The following is a 15,328-nucleotide window of genomic DNA, read 5'->3' as shown; positions in this document are numbered from 1 at the left end:
ATAATTGTTATTAGCCAGTAGAACAGAAATTGGTGGCACCATTTGGTTCTATGGTGTAATGGTTAGCACTCTGGACTTTGAATCCAGCGATCCGAGTTCAAATCTCGGTAGAACCTTATTTACGTGCGGTATTTTTACCAGCTTTCTTTTTTTAAAAAATCATTACAGTTATTGGCACAGCAGGTAAGTGCTTATTTACGAATTTGGAAGACGTTACATAACAAAATAAAAGGGGCTGAATAAATAAATACATCTGGTGGTAGTGACTTTTTTGCAAGGCAACCTCTTGTAAACAAATTGTTGATATATGCACTGCACTATCCCATTATTCTTCTTCATGTTCTGATACCAAGAGGGTAATATTTGTGCTTTATAAAAACTTTCAGTAAACACTGCACAGTATTTTGAAACCAAGTTTCTATGTTTCCTATACAAATTATTTTGCTGTTTCATTTTTCCTCATACATTCAGCCCTTACATTTTAAACAGGTTTTGTCTAAACCTGGTATAGTGTGATGCCCAGTTATAGAAAATCCTTTTATTCAAAAGATTAATATTGTTTTTTTAAGAGCAATTTAGTTAAAGTTGATACCAATTTCTAAAATGCATCCTTTAAAAGAAACGTGATGATTCATCCTGGAGGAAACTCACTTCTCAGATAAAGCCAAAATAACTTGATTGTCTCTTTTTAGAGTAACAGCCGTGTTAGTCTGTATTCGCAAAAAGAAAAGGAGTACTTGTGGCACCTTAGAGACTAACCAATTTATTTGAGCATGAGCTTTCGTGAGCTACAGCTCACTTCATCGGATGCATACTGTGGAAACTGCAGCAGACTTTATATACACACAGAGAATATGAAACAATACCTCCTCCCACCCCACTGTCCTGCTGGTAATAGCTTATCTAAAGTGATCATCAAGTTGGGCCATTTCCAGCACAAATCCAGGTTTTCTCACCCTCCACCCCCTCACACAAATTCACTCTCCTGCTGGTGATAGCCCATCCAAAGTGACAACTCTCTACACAATGTGCATGATAATCAAGTTGGGCCATTTCCTGCACAAATCCAGGTTCTCTCACCCCCTCACCCCCCTCCCAAAAACCACACACACAAACTCACTCTCCTGCTGGTAATAGCTCATCCAAAGTGACCACTCTCCCTACAATGTGCATGATAATCAAGGTGGGCCATTTCCAACACAAATTCAGGTTTTCTCACCCCCCCACCCCCATACACACACAAACTCACTCTCCTGCTGGTAATAGCTCATCCAAACTGTCTCTGCAGGTGAAACTGAACCCCTGCCAATCCAAGTGCAGGGGGCAGGCTGGAAGGCTGCCTCACCCCTGTGTCACTATGATTGTTGCCTGGACACTGGTGGGGTGGAGTGAGGCCTCTCTACACAGATTTGCACCAGTTAATTACACTGGTGCAAATCCATCTGTGAGCACACTTACTTCAGTTTTAACTGTAATTTATTGCAGTTTAAAGGTGCTGTTAACTGACTTAAACTAAACCAAGATAAGACTATCCAGACCACCTTTTGCTTTCGTTTAAAAATCATCTAATTAAAAAGCTGCAACTCAGCATGGAGACTACGCCCTAGAGTCATTGGCTCCACATAATCCGAGGTCCCCTCACCTGCTCTCTATTTTAGTACTAACACTCAACAGTCAGTTTATGCTGGGTGACAGGAGAGCTCCACAGTGCATAGATACAGAGCCCTCCCTTCTGCAAGCAGTTCCCTTCCTCTCCCTTACATTGCCCAGGTAACCCCACCAACTGCCTTAAAAGGTGCAAAGGGTATTTAACTGCCCAAGGAGTCAGATGGGTACCTAGCGGGATTTTCAAAAACACCTGATTTCAATGGATGTTAGGCACCTAGGTCAGGGGTGGTCAACCTGAGCCTGAAAAGGAACCAGAATGTACCAACAAACATTGCCAAAGAGCCACAGTAATGTAAGCAGGCCCCCATCTGCTACCCCCCTCCAGCCCCAGCCCCAGCCCCTCCTGCCCACTGGCAGCCCCGCCAATCAGCACCTCCCGCTCCCTCCTCACACCTCCCCCTCGCAGCAATCAGCTGTTTTGCAGTGTGCAGGAGGCTCTAGTGGGGAGGAGGGAGGAGCGAGGGCATGGTCGGCTCCGGGGAAGGGGCTTTGGGGGAAGGGGTGGAGTGGTGGCAGGACCTGGGGTAGAGAAGGGGGTTGAGCAGTGAGCACCCCACAGCACATTGGAAAGTTAGCATCTGTAGCTCCAGTCTCAGAGTCAGCGCCTATGCAAGGAGCTGCAAATTAACCTCTAAAGAGCGGCTCCAGAGCCACAGGTTGGCCACCCCGACCTAGGTAGTTTTGAAAATCCCAGTAGAGTCCCTATCTGATTCTTTAGGTGCCTAAATGCCTTTAAAAATCTGGTCCCTTTTCGCATCTCCCACACCAGGATGAATTTCACACAGTAGGTTCTGAGAACAATTTTGTAAAGAAACTGCTCCTGGAGGTGCTGTGTACAGACTCAGGAGAACAAAGCAGAAAGTTACATTTGTCTCATGTTTGGGAAACTCCTTCCCAATCTTGCTGACTACAAACTTATTTTGAAAGTTAAATCTTGGCTTCTGGAGCACAATTCTGCTCCCAGAAGATGGATTCTATGGCGAACTCCTTAGTTGCAGAATCAGAATACAAGTCTTTGTCATTCAAGTGCTTTAAATGAACTGACTACAGTGTAGGTACATGATGCTACAGTATAATCAGTTACTGACCACAAACCAACCTCTACCAGTTTGTTCTCCATAATTGTTTTCAAAGTTAGGAACTCCACAGGAGCCACCTGGCTGGCTTACATAGTCACTCAGTAAGCGATAACCGAACATTTCCTGTAGTTAGCTGAAAGGTTTTTGCGTGCATACTTTGACTGGGAAGAGTTGGTAGTTTTATAGTCCAAATGTTTTATGAACAGTGGATGTAAAGAATTGTTATTGCTGTGTGTCCAAAGGCAGCTCTAAATGAGGAACATTTATTTTCCTTTAGGCAGTTTAATGATGGTGCAATAAGCTTAAAGAAAAGTGGTGCTGGTATCTCATTTGCCAGACTGACGGGGACCAACAACCTTGGACAATCAGCACACTCAGCCCTGGGGTGGGGCTGGCAGGATAGTGAAATATGGGCTCATTCAGACTTTGGTCTCTGAAAGGGACATGGAAGGACAGTCTCCTCCCCTCACATTAGGTAAATAACCATCTCAAAACATATTTTAAAACAAACATTTGTATGAAGTACATTGTGTGGGTCTGCTAAGCTTTCAGAGAGAGATGTGTGTCTGTGTTGAGGCAATACGCACCTTGGAATAAGATGAGGCCCATGTATGTAACTAAACAAAACCACCACAAAATTAGATTCAAAGATATTTATTAGGGCAATTCAAGTTCATGCTCCATTTGAAATACAAAGCACCAGAGTTTAGATAACTGATTATCCAAGTATCATCCAGCTGAAGCTGCTGAGCTGTGTACAGACATGTATTTATTAAATATCACAGTCCCAGATCGTATTCACTTGAAGAATGGTGAACAAACAAAAATACACTGGAGCAGTGGCTGCTAAGAGGCAAACTCTCTTATTTCTGAGGTCTTGGCAAGATGTCTTTACAACACTTACCCTTCCCACTAGAGACCTCAGAAGAATACTATAATACAACTCCTCTCACTACCAGTACATTACACGTCTAGGATATTTTATGGCATTAAAGACAACCTCCAAATACAGTTTAGCATTTTTGTTTTGCCAAAGATTTTTAAACACAGATTTAATTTTCCTTAAAAAGAAAAAAAGTCCACGGCAAACCTCACGTTCTTTTGTACTCAGCGATGAACTGTCCCAGCACAACATTCAACTGAGAAGTAAAGCACTATGGCTGTGATTACACTAGGAACTTTACACATTTTGCGATTCAGGGTGCTGTCAACAAATGTAAATAAACTGCTCCTGCAAAACAGTTTAATTGCAAGTGTAGACAGGACTACATTATGTTCAGCAGTTTCAGAAACTAGCTAGCTGCACCCATTGTCAACACAGCATAACTTTCCTAATGTAGGCTTAAAGGCTAGAATCTGATTTTAGATACCTGATGGGCATTACCTAAAATCATAATATGGGTTTCTAGTTTTAGGCTGAAACCTCAATGAAGCAAAAAATTTAGAGATTTGTTAAAAAAACACTGAAAAATGATTTTTGCAATGTTAAACTTTGCAGAGGAGATTCCTGGATGTTTCACAAACTGGCAGTTAATGGAAAACTTTTTTTTAAATGATAAAATCAGATTTTTTATTCCAAAAATAGTCTCAGTTTTTCTAAAAATTAAACCCTGAAAAATCAGAAAACTCCCACAATCCCAAATTATAGTACACCTAATGATACTGTATGTAGCCACTACAGCTATATGTTGGATGAACATTCAAAATGCACTCTTTTTTAAAAGAGAGGTTGTGGCATGTAACAGTTCTAAGAGATTGTTACACGGCTACTTTTTAAGTGTGGAGCATTTCAAATTGAGAAGCTGAAAGAAAGTGAATTCTTAATCTGCCTTTATAATGGGAAAGAACAACTAATATTTTACAGCCATCTCATCTGATACTGTTCCTGTGGAAACTCAAGTATGGAAAGAGGATCTATTGAATGAAACAGGCATGTGTGCTCAAGCAAAATGGCAGAGAGGGTTTTTGTTCAGTGATGGGCAGCAGCCAATGAGATGAAGCTGTGCTCTAATCTCTAGATTGACACTTAAAGAATCCCACAGGAAGGTGGCTCTTTCACAGCATAGTGAAGAATTAAGTTTTAATAAAAAATTTAAACTGAGAACCAGTTTTTCACATTGTCAAGTATATCCACATTTTCCTTTACAAAAATAAACTATACACAGAACTGAAGCTATATATATAAATTAACATTTCAACCAGTTTTAAGCCATATATACATATAGAAATATATGTATATACTAACTTAGAACAATAAAACTTAATTACAATGTGATTCCATTGAAGGGTTCTGGGGATATCAGAATAGATCAAGAAATTAAAACTGAAGGGGTCATGTTGCTTTCAAGTACTGAAAGTGTTCACGAGCTTCATGTAACCCACAGGTTATTCTTTAATAGACAATTTTAAATTTTTTTGGATGTATAGGTTTTCCAGGATCTCCCTGCTGCTCCAAACTCCTTTCCTAGCACAGAGGTAGATTTCTCTAAATGTTCAGTTATTGCGTCAAAAACATTTTATTTAAAAAAAACAAAACAAAAAAAACAACAAACCTGAAGGCTTACTCTGCATGCAGGTAGCCATACAAGTCAGATCCATATGCCTTTTGCATTGAAATAAAGTAAAGTAAAGGAGGCTTGGATGAAACCTGCAACCACATCAACAAGTTCATTTTAAACCAGTTGTCCCTTCCAGCAAGTCCACACATTTCAGCACCCTTTTTTCCCCCTCTTCGTTTTGAGCCCACTCCTATTTAAGTCAAAAACGCGCATTTGCCTCCAACAGGAATATAATAGACTCTGTTGTTAGATACTTTATTTAAAAGGGAAAAAAAAAAAAAAAAAGACTGGAAGCATTGAATGCCTCACCTCCTACCTTCCAAGGGTAGATCCTGATTTCAAATAGACTCCATCAAGATCTTGTATTATTAGCTTTGTGCGCACACACACAGAGTAACTGATATTAAGAAATCCACAAGATTTGCTTTCATGCATTTCCTGAGATCACGACAAACCCCATTCATATTTTCTCAACAAAATGTGAAAGCTAAAATCCTTCCAGTTTTGAGAGAGCCACTAATCAAAACAACAAGCATGAGGCTGCTATGAAATCTGGTGGAAGCCTTGTAATGGCTGGAATGTCACATCACATCCTTAAACATCCCTCCCTGAACTGCGAGGCTGTACAGATGGTTACATCTATCAAGCATGATTTTTTAAGATGATAGCTTGTTAATTGAAGCAGCCATGTAATGTACATAAAAATGCCCCCAAACTAGCACTATCAGTTTACATCATATTATCAGCTCAAGAATGTTCCAAAATTAAGATTTTTTTGTTAGAGGCACTCAACAAATTTATCTGGTCTCTGGATTCAGTCTGACACGGTATATGCTCAGGACTAGCCAGAAATGGAATAGCAGAGGTATTGTAAATCAGGACTGAAGTCTAGCATAGAATTGATGTAGGGTGAAGATTGCAGGCAACATCATGCCTGTCTTCACATGGGATCACCATATCTCGCTTTCATAAACAAGTCAGACAAAAGAAAATAAAAGTTACAGAAAAGATTAATTCATGATGCAAGTTTCTGAAGAGAGAGATTAACAGGTTTAACTATTTGTACAAACCAGCCTGTTAGCAAAAATCCTTAATGAAAGAACGAGGGAAGAGAGGACTGTGTTACAACCATTTAATATTATTAAAGACATGCCATTTATATCAGAATGTTCTCCCTTTGTGGTTAGTGTGTCTGTAGGAAGCTTGTTGTCAATGTTTTAGTAGCTGAATAAACCTCTTTATTGTATAGTGGTGGAAGGAGTCAAGTAAATCTCTCAATTACATTTTTCATCTGTCGCTTTGTGTAAAATAATCATTTTTTGGTTAACAAGGCAAAAAGAGTTCTAACTTACGGTACACTGAACACAACAATTCTAAACAGGGTGGCTGTTCTTGCCTGGCGAAAGGAATCACATACGTAAGGATTACAATAGCTCCTGGTTGAGGGTGCCAGTTCCGTAAAAAGTGGTGAGAACCCTCAACCTGCATTAATTTCACTCCAAGTTGAGGGCATTGTACACCTAGAAGAAGGTGCTCACTGTACCCTGCAAGATCAGACCTTAACAAAAAACTCCCAAATACACAGGAGGTCAAGCACAGTAAGAGTCTAACAGACCCATAGGGAACCAAGGCATTCAACATAAAAAATTGAGCAATGGTTCTTTGTATTAAGTAAGGAATATTCCGCAATTCAGAAAGCGTACTCATCGTACACTTGGCTAGTGCATAGCATCCCCAATTGCATAGAATGTTTCCAGTGCTGAGTTCATAACTAACCTATGCCAGTTTTTTCATCTTTCGTGAGCCTGATTTGTCACCACTTGATATCCATGCTGCTTGCTGTTTGATTTACTGCACAGTATTTGGTGTGCAGAGTTTCCTGGACCTTCTTGGAGTCCATCCCTTCCAGCCAGTCCTGGTACAGCTTTTGCACATGCATGCTGGTTTCTGGAAGCCTGACAGGAATTGCAGCATACACTTCCTCCATCTGACTGAGCAACACTTTGTCAGGTTTTCCATCTTCAGTCTGGGCTTGGCCTTTTCCATTTAAACACCCTAAAAATAGAACACCACAGCAATGAGACGGGATTAGTTTGTTTGGGGGAAGAACTATATTGTAGTTTAAACTCTCGATTTACAGTGTTGTCCTGTTGCTAATTAAAAAGGACAACTGCCTTTTGCAGTCAGCAGCCCCATTGATGCTGCTAAAAGTCACTGTTCACCTTTAAAAATGATTCTATCATCAGCAAGTGTCCAAATATTGATGGGGTTTCCATAGCAAAAATCTCTTTTCCTCCTCCCCTCCTTTCTTCGCCAGTTAGGTCCTACATTCTTCTCTTTCCCTCAACTCTGTATTTCACAAAAGGACAGACAACTCCTCAGCACTCTGGACTAGGTGCTTACAGATCACCCAGCAGAAAACAAATACTGTCCCTCTCATTTTGGACAACCTAATAAATGGAATGGACTCTCAGAAAGCCTAAACAGGTGTGTTTTATTTTGGACCATTCAGATTTGATGGTGGAGTGGTAAACATCTTACTATCATTAAAATAAGGATCAGCTCTTTCTGGAACCTTCCCATGATACTCACAGAAACAGGAAAAAAAAAGTCACCATGGATCCAGTATCATTCTTACCTCCAGGGCAGGCAAGAACCTCCACAAAATGATACAAGAACTTTCCCTTTTTCAGCTTCAGGACCACGTTCTGGATGTTCCTAAAGCCATACGCAGCTGCAAAGCGCAACACTGTCTCACCATCCTTTTCCAGGGTGACCTCTTGGAAGTCCTTGTTTCTGTACAGAAAGAGAGAGAGAGAAAATTCTAAACCCTCAGATCCCTTAGGGATTACTAACAGGATGATACAAGCATTTCAGTAAATGCCCACAGAGCTCACATGATAGAAGGCAAAAGGGATAACCTGAGGATGAATGGGCAGGGCTTCTAGTTCCTACGTGTTGTCGGTCAAATAAAAATTTGGGTGGAGATTGAAGAACAAATATCTATTCCATCTTCAAAGAAGAAGTATTATTAATAAAACAAGAGAGTTAGCAACAGTGATTTTTCCAGTGGTGAATTTACAGGTAGCTTATTAAGGACAATGCAAACCAGTGATTTTGATATGTGGAATACCTAGTTACTGCACTGAGGTTCATGTTATCCCATTCCATTAATACAAACATCCAAAATCCAACTTACTTTAGTGTTTTGTAGGTGATTTCCTTGATATCCATATCAAACAGCTCTTTGGCAGCATGTTTAAAGATGTGCTCCAGGTACCCATCAGATCTCCTCCCATCATGCCGTACTAAGTCCTCCTCCTTTATTTCACCAAACCTTAGAAAATGGACAAAAAGGAGGGAGAAAGAAGCTCAGAGTTTGATCATTTCACCTGAAGAAAATGAGATTTGTTTCTCTCTCCCATAACATTTTTTGTCAGGGGAAAAGAATATTTGTTCCTAGAAATGAACTTGTCCAATTTGTGTTTTGAGACAGTGGTAAAATGAAAATGGCAAAAGAGAAAAAAAAACTGTAGCTTCAAAAACTTCAGGCAACAGAAGTTTAACAAAATATATTCATACATAATAGAATGAAATGGCTTGGAAACAGCCATCAAGACTAGCTGGTTAAGAGGCATTTTAAAAACCACACTCAAAGTCACATGGAAACTGAGTTGTATCAGCACTTAGGCAATTTGAAAACACTTGTTTTAACTGTGAAAACCCCCAGCCAAAACAAAATGAATGTGAAATAATAAATATCAGATCATGTTTATTGTAATGTAGGATGCACTTTTAACATTGAAGGATCTAAAAGTACTTTACAGATCATAGGCACTGATCCTGCAAACTTTTGCTCATAAGAGCAGTTCTTCTGGCTTCTATGGGACTGTGTGTGCCCTCAAGGATTTCCAACACTATGTCTGTAAACTGATATAGAAACAATATAGAGGGATCATTCCATGGAACATGGTAGCTGTTGGATAGCAGGAAGTGAAAAATACTATATCCAGTTGACATTGGATTCACCTGTCGGCAGAACACAATTATCCAAGCTGAAATTTGTAGAATAAATAAGTAAATAAATACAGGAATTGACTCATGTCTGGTCAAAGAATAGTACTGAATGATCTTTAGTGATCAAAATGGTAGTTTTATGCTGGGACACAAGGGGTGTAGGTGATGGGAATGCAGTCCTACAGAATCACTGGCAAATACTTTATTTTTCTGGTAGAAAAGGAGTGGTCGGGGATACATGGCATCACTATTGTGAGAAAAAGGTGTTTTTGACAGCAGTCCCAGCCTGTTAGCTGCTCTGGGGATAACAACTTCGTCACCCTGCTCTCACTTCTGCTGGAAAAGCATCTGTAGCTCTGGTCTACTTTGCACTCCTCCCTGAGCATCCAGTGTGACCTGTGCTGGGACACTGCTTGTGTGCTATATAGATTGTGCATTCTACTGGTAGTAGCAGCCTGAGTTCCTTACATTCAGCCAGAAACCAAAGGCAGGAACTGTTAATGCAAAATAATAATATATCAAAAATCTAACTTAAAAGAACTACAGAAAAGTTGGGGTTTTATTCCTAGGGAACTAGGAATAAAACCTACATTTAACAAGTGAGAACCAGGCTTACAGCATGTCCACCTGCTCTTTGAGCCAGACCATTAATGGTGGGTTTATGTAACTGATGGTGATTTTTGTTGTTACCAGCTGTGGTTTTGTTTGGTGTCAGTGTGTCCTGTATTTGTCTAACTTATATTTATAGTAATGTTCTCCAGTTAAGATAGTAATTATGAGAATTACAACAGAAGTCATTTAGGATTAAAAAGTAACTTGAACAAACAATCACAATGATTATACCACAGCTTCAAGTGTATTGGGGCTTATTTTTAAAGAGGAGTTTAATTTTGTTTAATGTTAATGTTAAAAGTAAGATGGCACTGGAGAAGCTTTTGTTCTCACTTAATTCCTATTCCTCTGAAGATCTGTTTTTAATGGGTGAAAAATCACCGTAGGGACAGATAAAGTCTTGTGATGTCAAGTCTGGTAGCCTGATTCAATTCTGATATCATGTTATCCCTCTTAATGTGTTGCTCTCACCCCTAATATAAATTAGCTTAAATACAGCTTAAAAGACATTCCAATGGTATATTTAAAATTTGAGATCAAGCTTGCTCTTTAATAAAACAAAAAGCCACCGACCTGACCTCTCTGTAAGCCTTTAGAAAATGGGTACCTTTAACTCACAGCCAGTGCAGCCCAACTCACAGCCAGTGCAGCCCCATTAGCAAAAGTAATCACAAAGGCTGTAGTGTAAACAGAATTTAGGTATTATCATCACTGTATAACCTAGACTTCCCTAGTGTAGACAATGCTTAGGCGGGATACAATTTGAGGATGAAGGGAGAAGCTCAAAGGGATTCTGGGTAGACTTGAAGGAGCTTTCTTCCACTCTTTGCAGGAGAGTTGTCACTTCATTATGCAGCTGTGTAATGAGACTGGACTAACACGCATCACACACAAATTGGAACTGGATAACCTTTGAGACTCTACCTTTGTAACTAACTAAGTGGATCTATTTTCAGAGTTGCAGCCGTGTTAGTCTGTATCCGCAAAAAGAAGAGGAGGACTTGTGGCACCTTAGAAACTAACAAATTTATTTGAGCATAAGCTTTCGTGAGCTACAGGTCACTCTAGGAATTCTGTGAGTGTACATGATAGTTTCCATACTAGTTAGGCAGTGAGTAAACAAATACTCTAATGTTTTGCATGACTTTTCTCTGCTGTCCTTTAACCAATAGATGTATTTATTTGATCTAATCTGGATAGAACCTAGCTGCTCCATTCAGGAAAAAAACATTTACCATACCCAGAGAGGGTGGTGTTCACTTGTCACTAATTCTGCATGAAGACAATAGGAAAAATGGAAATTTACTGTCAAGATGCTGGTCTGAATGAAGGGATGACAGAACACAGAATAAACCCCACAGAAATTGCCCCAGCTCAGTCTAGTGGGAAGCTGGGTACTAGAAGGAGAACACACCTTGAGGGAATGAATAGTTAGCCCTTACACAGGTTCAACTATAGCAAAGCTTTAAAAAAAAAAAAAAAAAAAGCTTAGGGTGGGGCATCAAAACACCCCATGATAACACTAACAAGTCATCAGTTCAGTGGAATCCAGAATCTCACCACTTTATACAGACCTAATACTACTGCACAAAGATACAAATAAAAGCTACTTGCTGGTTTTTTTAATCATATCCATTGCAGACACCGAAGCCTGTTGAACATACAATCTTGGCACAGCACAGGTTTCATTCTTTTAAATTAGGCTTTTAAAAACAATTAGAGAGGAATTCATTTTGGAAGAGGCTGCTGTTTTAGGTGATTGGTTTTGGATTAGTATAAAAATATATCCATTAGAAAGGGCTCTCTGTTGCATTTTACCACTTCATGGATTGGGAGATACAAGAGGCCTCTAAAAGAAAAATGCTGGTTTCTTTCGCCACTGTGCATGTGAACAGGTTTCAGTGTAGTCTGGTTTTGGTGCATGCAAACTTTTGTTTTGAATAACTTATTTGTTTGAAAAAGCACTACACATGTGGTGACTTCTATATATGGCAGAACATTATTTGATCACTGGCACAATAACAACATAGCCCACAGCAAAAGCTACTTACAAACTGTCTATAGCCACTTCAGCCACTTCTTTCATAGATATATTTTTCTGCTCCATTATTTGGACAATTTCACCTGTAGGGCAATGCAGGACAATTATCTTTAACACAAACCAAAGTAGACACACAGTCTCTCTTCAAGACAACAGATAGCGGAGACTGGCAGAGGAAAAACACACGGACAGTGTGGTATGAAGCAGGGTTGCCAACCCTCCAGGATTGGCCTGGAGTCTCCAGGAATTAACGATTAATCTTTAATTAAAGATTATGTCATGTGATGAAATCTCCAGGAATACATCCAAAGTTGGCAACCTTCGTATGAAGCCATGAATGAGTCTTACAGGTCACCCAATAGGAGTTCCAAGAATACCTTTACGCCATACCACATCACTACACATTTCTGGATGTGCCACATATTTACCAAACTATGTTGGCAGTGTTTAAGAATGAATGAATAACTTTCAACCTATCACTGGCCCGGTATTGGATGATACGCCTCCTGAGCCTTGGCGCAGGGTGGCATTTGGGAGAAATTTCCACATTGCCCAGAAAAGGAGGAAATGTTTTTGTGGCACGTTGATCTTAAAAGACAACCCTTTCCTTCTATTCCCCCCAGCCCCTCTGTGCAAAAACAAGGCAGCTATTTGAAGCTGCTGGGGGGCAAGAAGGTTGGAACGAGTAGTCTTCCCAAGAGAGGTGTGTTAACGAATTAACAGGCGGAATGTAGATAAGGAGGACAAAGCCACAAAATAAATGCTGGCCAGGACAGCTTTTGCCTGTCAGAAAGGTTTGACTGCAGCGCAAGTTCAGATACTTGCTCTAGATAAGACAAGGAGAGCAAAACACAGACACAGCCAGTTTTTGTTCTTTTATCTATCCCACACCCAATGTCTATGCAATACATATACAGTCAGTAACTCAAGAAAGGGTCCTTTTTTTGGAATCAGATGAAACTAAACCTTATTTTGACAGCTACAAAATGCTAAATGAAAAAAAAGCTGATCTAGCATAAAGTCAGTTCAAACAACTGGTGAATCATGCTGCCATTTTATATGGGAGTACATTTAAAGGAGGTTTTACCTGATGTTAGAACACAATCAACATCTTGAGAGTTATACAAGGGGGTGTAAAAATCTTCCCGCAGGGCTTCCAATTTTTTGTCATAGCAAGGAGCCACGATTATATGGAAAATTTTATCTGGAGATAGGTTCTAAGGAATAAAAAGGGCACATCTGAATTTTGTGAAAAGGCCAAGAATGCATGGAGACAAACATGGATGAAAGTATTATTGCAGAAAATTACACAGGTTATATTTACAATCACATTAGGTCTGGAGCTAAGTGCAAGGCACAGCAACTGGGGCAACTTTTTTTTGTTTTGTAGCAGTTGATTATGTTACAGTAGTTGTCAGAGCTATCCCAAACGAACACATTAGGCTATACAGCTTACTTCTTCCAAGTGACCTAGTTAACTAAAATTTGTCTGCAAGAACAGAGAGAGCAAGAAGCCTCTTCTCACGGAAGCTACTTCTAGTGCTGTGCATTTTGAGACGTGGGACATGTCCAGATTTGGAGCTGCAGCTGTCATTTATCACAGTGGCACCCATACTTTGCCCATCTGAAGGAGATGTTGGTCATTTGCTAGGAGGTTGACAGCTACTAACAGCACCAGCAGCATACATATTTATAGAGCACTTTACAATAACTCACTGATGCAACCAACGCCCCTACATCATAGGTTACTCCTGGGGGGATTCTGCGCCCATGCAGGGGCACAGAATTCATATGGGCCGCATTTTTCTGTGACCCCCCCAAGGCAGAAAAATGCAAAAAAAAAATCTGCCGGGGGACACATGCCTCTTCCCCAGAAGGTCAGGCAGCATGTCTGTTCCAGTGTGCCCGGAGCAGCCTCAGAGACAGGGGAAGGGAGCTGGGCATGCGTGCCTACCTGATCACTGTCACAGGGGTTGGGGGGAGGGTGGGGGGGAGAGGAAGAGAGGCTGGGTGTACATGTGTGCCAAAAAGTGAGTAAGTGAGACTCTGTCCCTCTCTTGTGACTGCAGCTCCCTGGCGTGTAAGGGTAGGGCTTTTTATATGCCTGAGACAGGCTAGAGGCACAAATGAAGCAGCCTGCTTGAGTTAATTGATCTCATTCTCCAAGGCACAAATGTAGCACCCTGACTGTGTAGTAAAGTTGTTAAAGTTGCTGTTGATGGTTAATTGATCTCATTCTCTGAGGCAGAAATGTAGCAGCATGCCTATTGTTCCTATTGTTAATTAACTGTTCCCATTCTCAGTCAACTCCTCCAGGAGCATTAAAACCTGTGAAAGTTTTAAGGCCCCTACATTGCCAGAGCGAAGTAAAGAAGTCTTATTATAAATGACAGTAAGGGCATGTCTACACTTGCCATTTAAAGCAGAAAAATTCCCTTTTTTGCGCAAAAACCATGGGAGCATCTACACTTGCCAATGACTTTTTGAAGAAAAACCACATCCACGAGAGGCATACAGCTCTTACTGGTGATGCTTTTGCGGTGAAGTGCAAGTGAAGATATGTTCTGTTTACATAGCTTTTAGCCTCCTGAGTGTTGGGAACACTGGGGCCTAACACTGGGTGCCGGCAACATGAGGATATCCCATAGTGCCTAGGTGACCACTCTTGCCAGCAGCTCTGCTGCCAGGTAAACAGACATCCACCTCTCCCACTGGAAAGCCCCAGGAACTTTGAAACTCCCCTTCCTGTTTTCTTGGCAAGTGCTCATTTATCATCTGGCCAGGTGACAATGCCTGCTCCATGGAGCAAGCGATCCCCTGCTTGGAGCAATGCTGAGTTACTGGAGCTGATCAGTGTTTGGGGAGGAGGTGGCTGTGCAGGAACCCCGGATGCCCCGTGATCACCCCCGCCCCCTTCCCACAGGGCCTATCCTCAAAATGGAGAGAGCTGCACTGTAAGATAGCTGCCCTAGAGTGCTGCTCTCATCAGCGATGGAAGTGCTGCTAATGTAAACATGCTCCCGACGCCTGAGGAATTAAGTGAGTACACAAACCAGTGCTTTACTTTGATCCGTTCCCCATCACCGGTTAAACTTACAGTGCAAAAACTCTACAAATGTAGACATAGCCTAAGGGAATCCTCAGCTAGGAAGAGCTATGCACTCTCTCACTTTTTTCCTGTGCCAAAGTACCACAATGGAGTTAGATTACAGATCAGGATTTATTTTACTTACCCATTTTAAAAAAAAAAAATGAATGACAGCAAATAAAACATTTAGCAAGCAGTCAGTAAAATGTCAGGATAATCAGAACAAAGCACTTCCTGAAGTACCCAGCCAAGTCCATGACAATGA

At 40.7% G+C, this 15,328-nt stretch overlaps 1 protein-coding gene across 2 annotated transcripts in view; it reads right to left on the bottom strand.

Moving 5' to 3' along the window:
* Positions 1-3,398: 3,398 nt before the first annotated feature.
* Positions 3,399-15,328, bottom strand: part of NARF (nuclear prelamin A recognition factor) — a 29,868-nt gene continuing 17,938 nt past the window's right edge. For both annotated transcript variants that reach the window (XM_084648282.1, XM_084648283.1), the window contains 5 exons: positions 13,063-13,192; positions 11,986-12,058; positions 8,505-8,642; positions 7,944-8,101; positions 3,399-7,360 (listed from right to left, as the gene is read on the bottom strand). In XM_084648282.1, the coding sequence (XP_084504408.1) occupies positions 7,119-7,360; positions 7,944-8,101; positions 8,505-8,642; positions 11,986-12,058; positions 13,063-13,192 (741 nt within the window). In that variant the 3' untranslated portion in view covers positions 3,399-7,118. The remainder of the gene's footprint in view (positions 7,361-7,943; positions 8,102-8,504; positions 8,643-11,985; positions 12,059-13,062; positions 13,193-15,328) is intronic.

Source organism: Lepidochelys olivacea, assembly GCF_965140295.1.
Source record: "Lepidochelys olivacea isolate rLepOli2 genome assembly, chromosome: 14".
Lineage (NCBI taxonomy): Eukaryota > Metazoa > Chordata > Testudines > Cheloniidae > Lepidochelys > Lepidochelys olivacea.
This window is presented reverse-complemented; position numbering and strand designations above follow the sequence as displayed.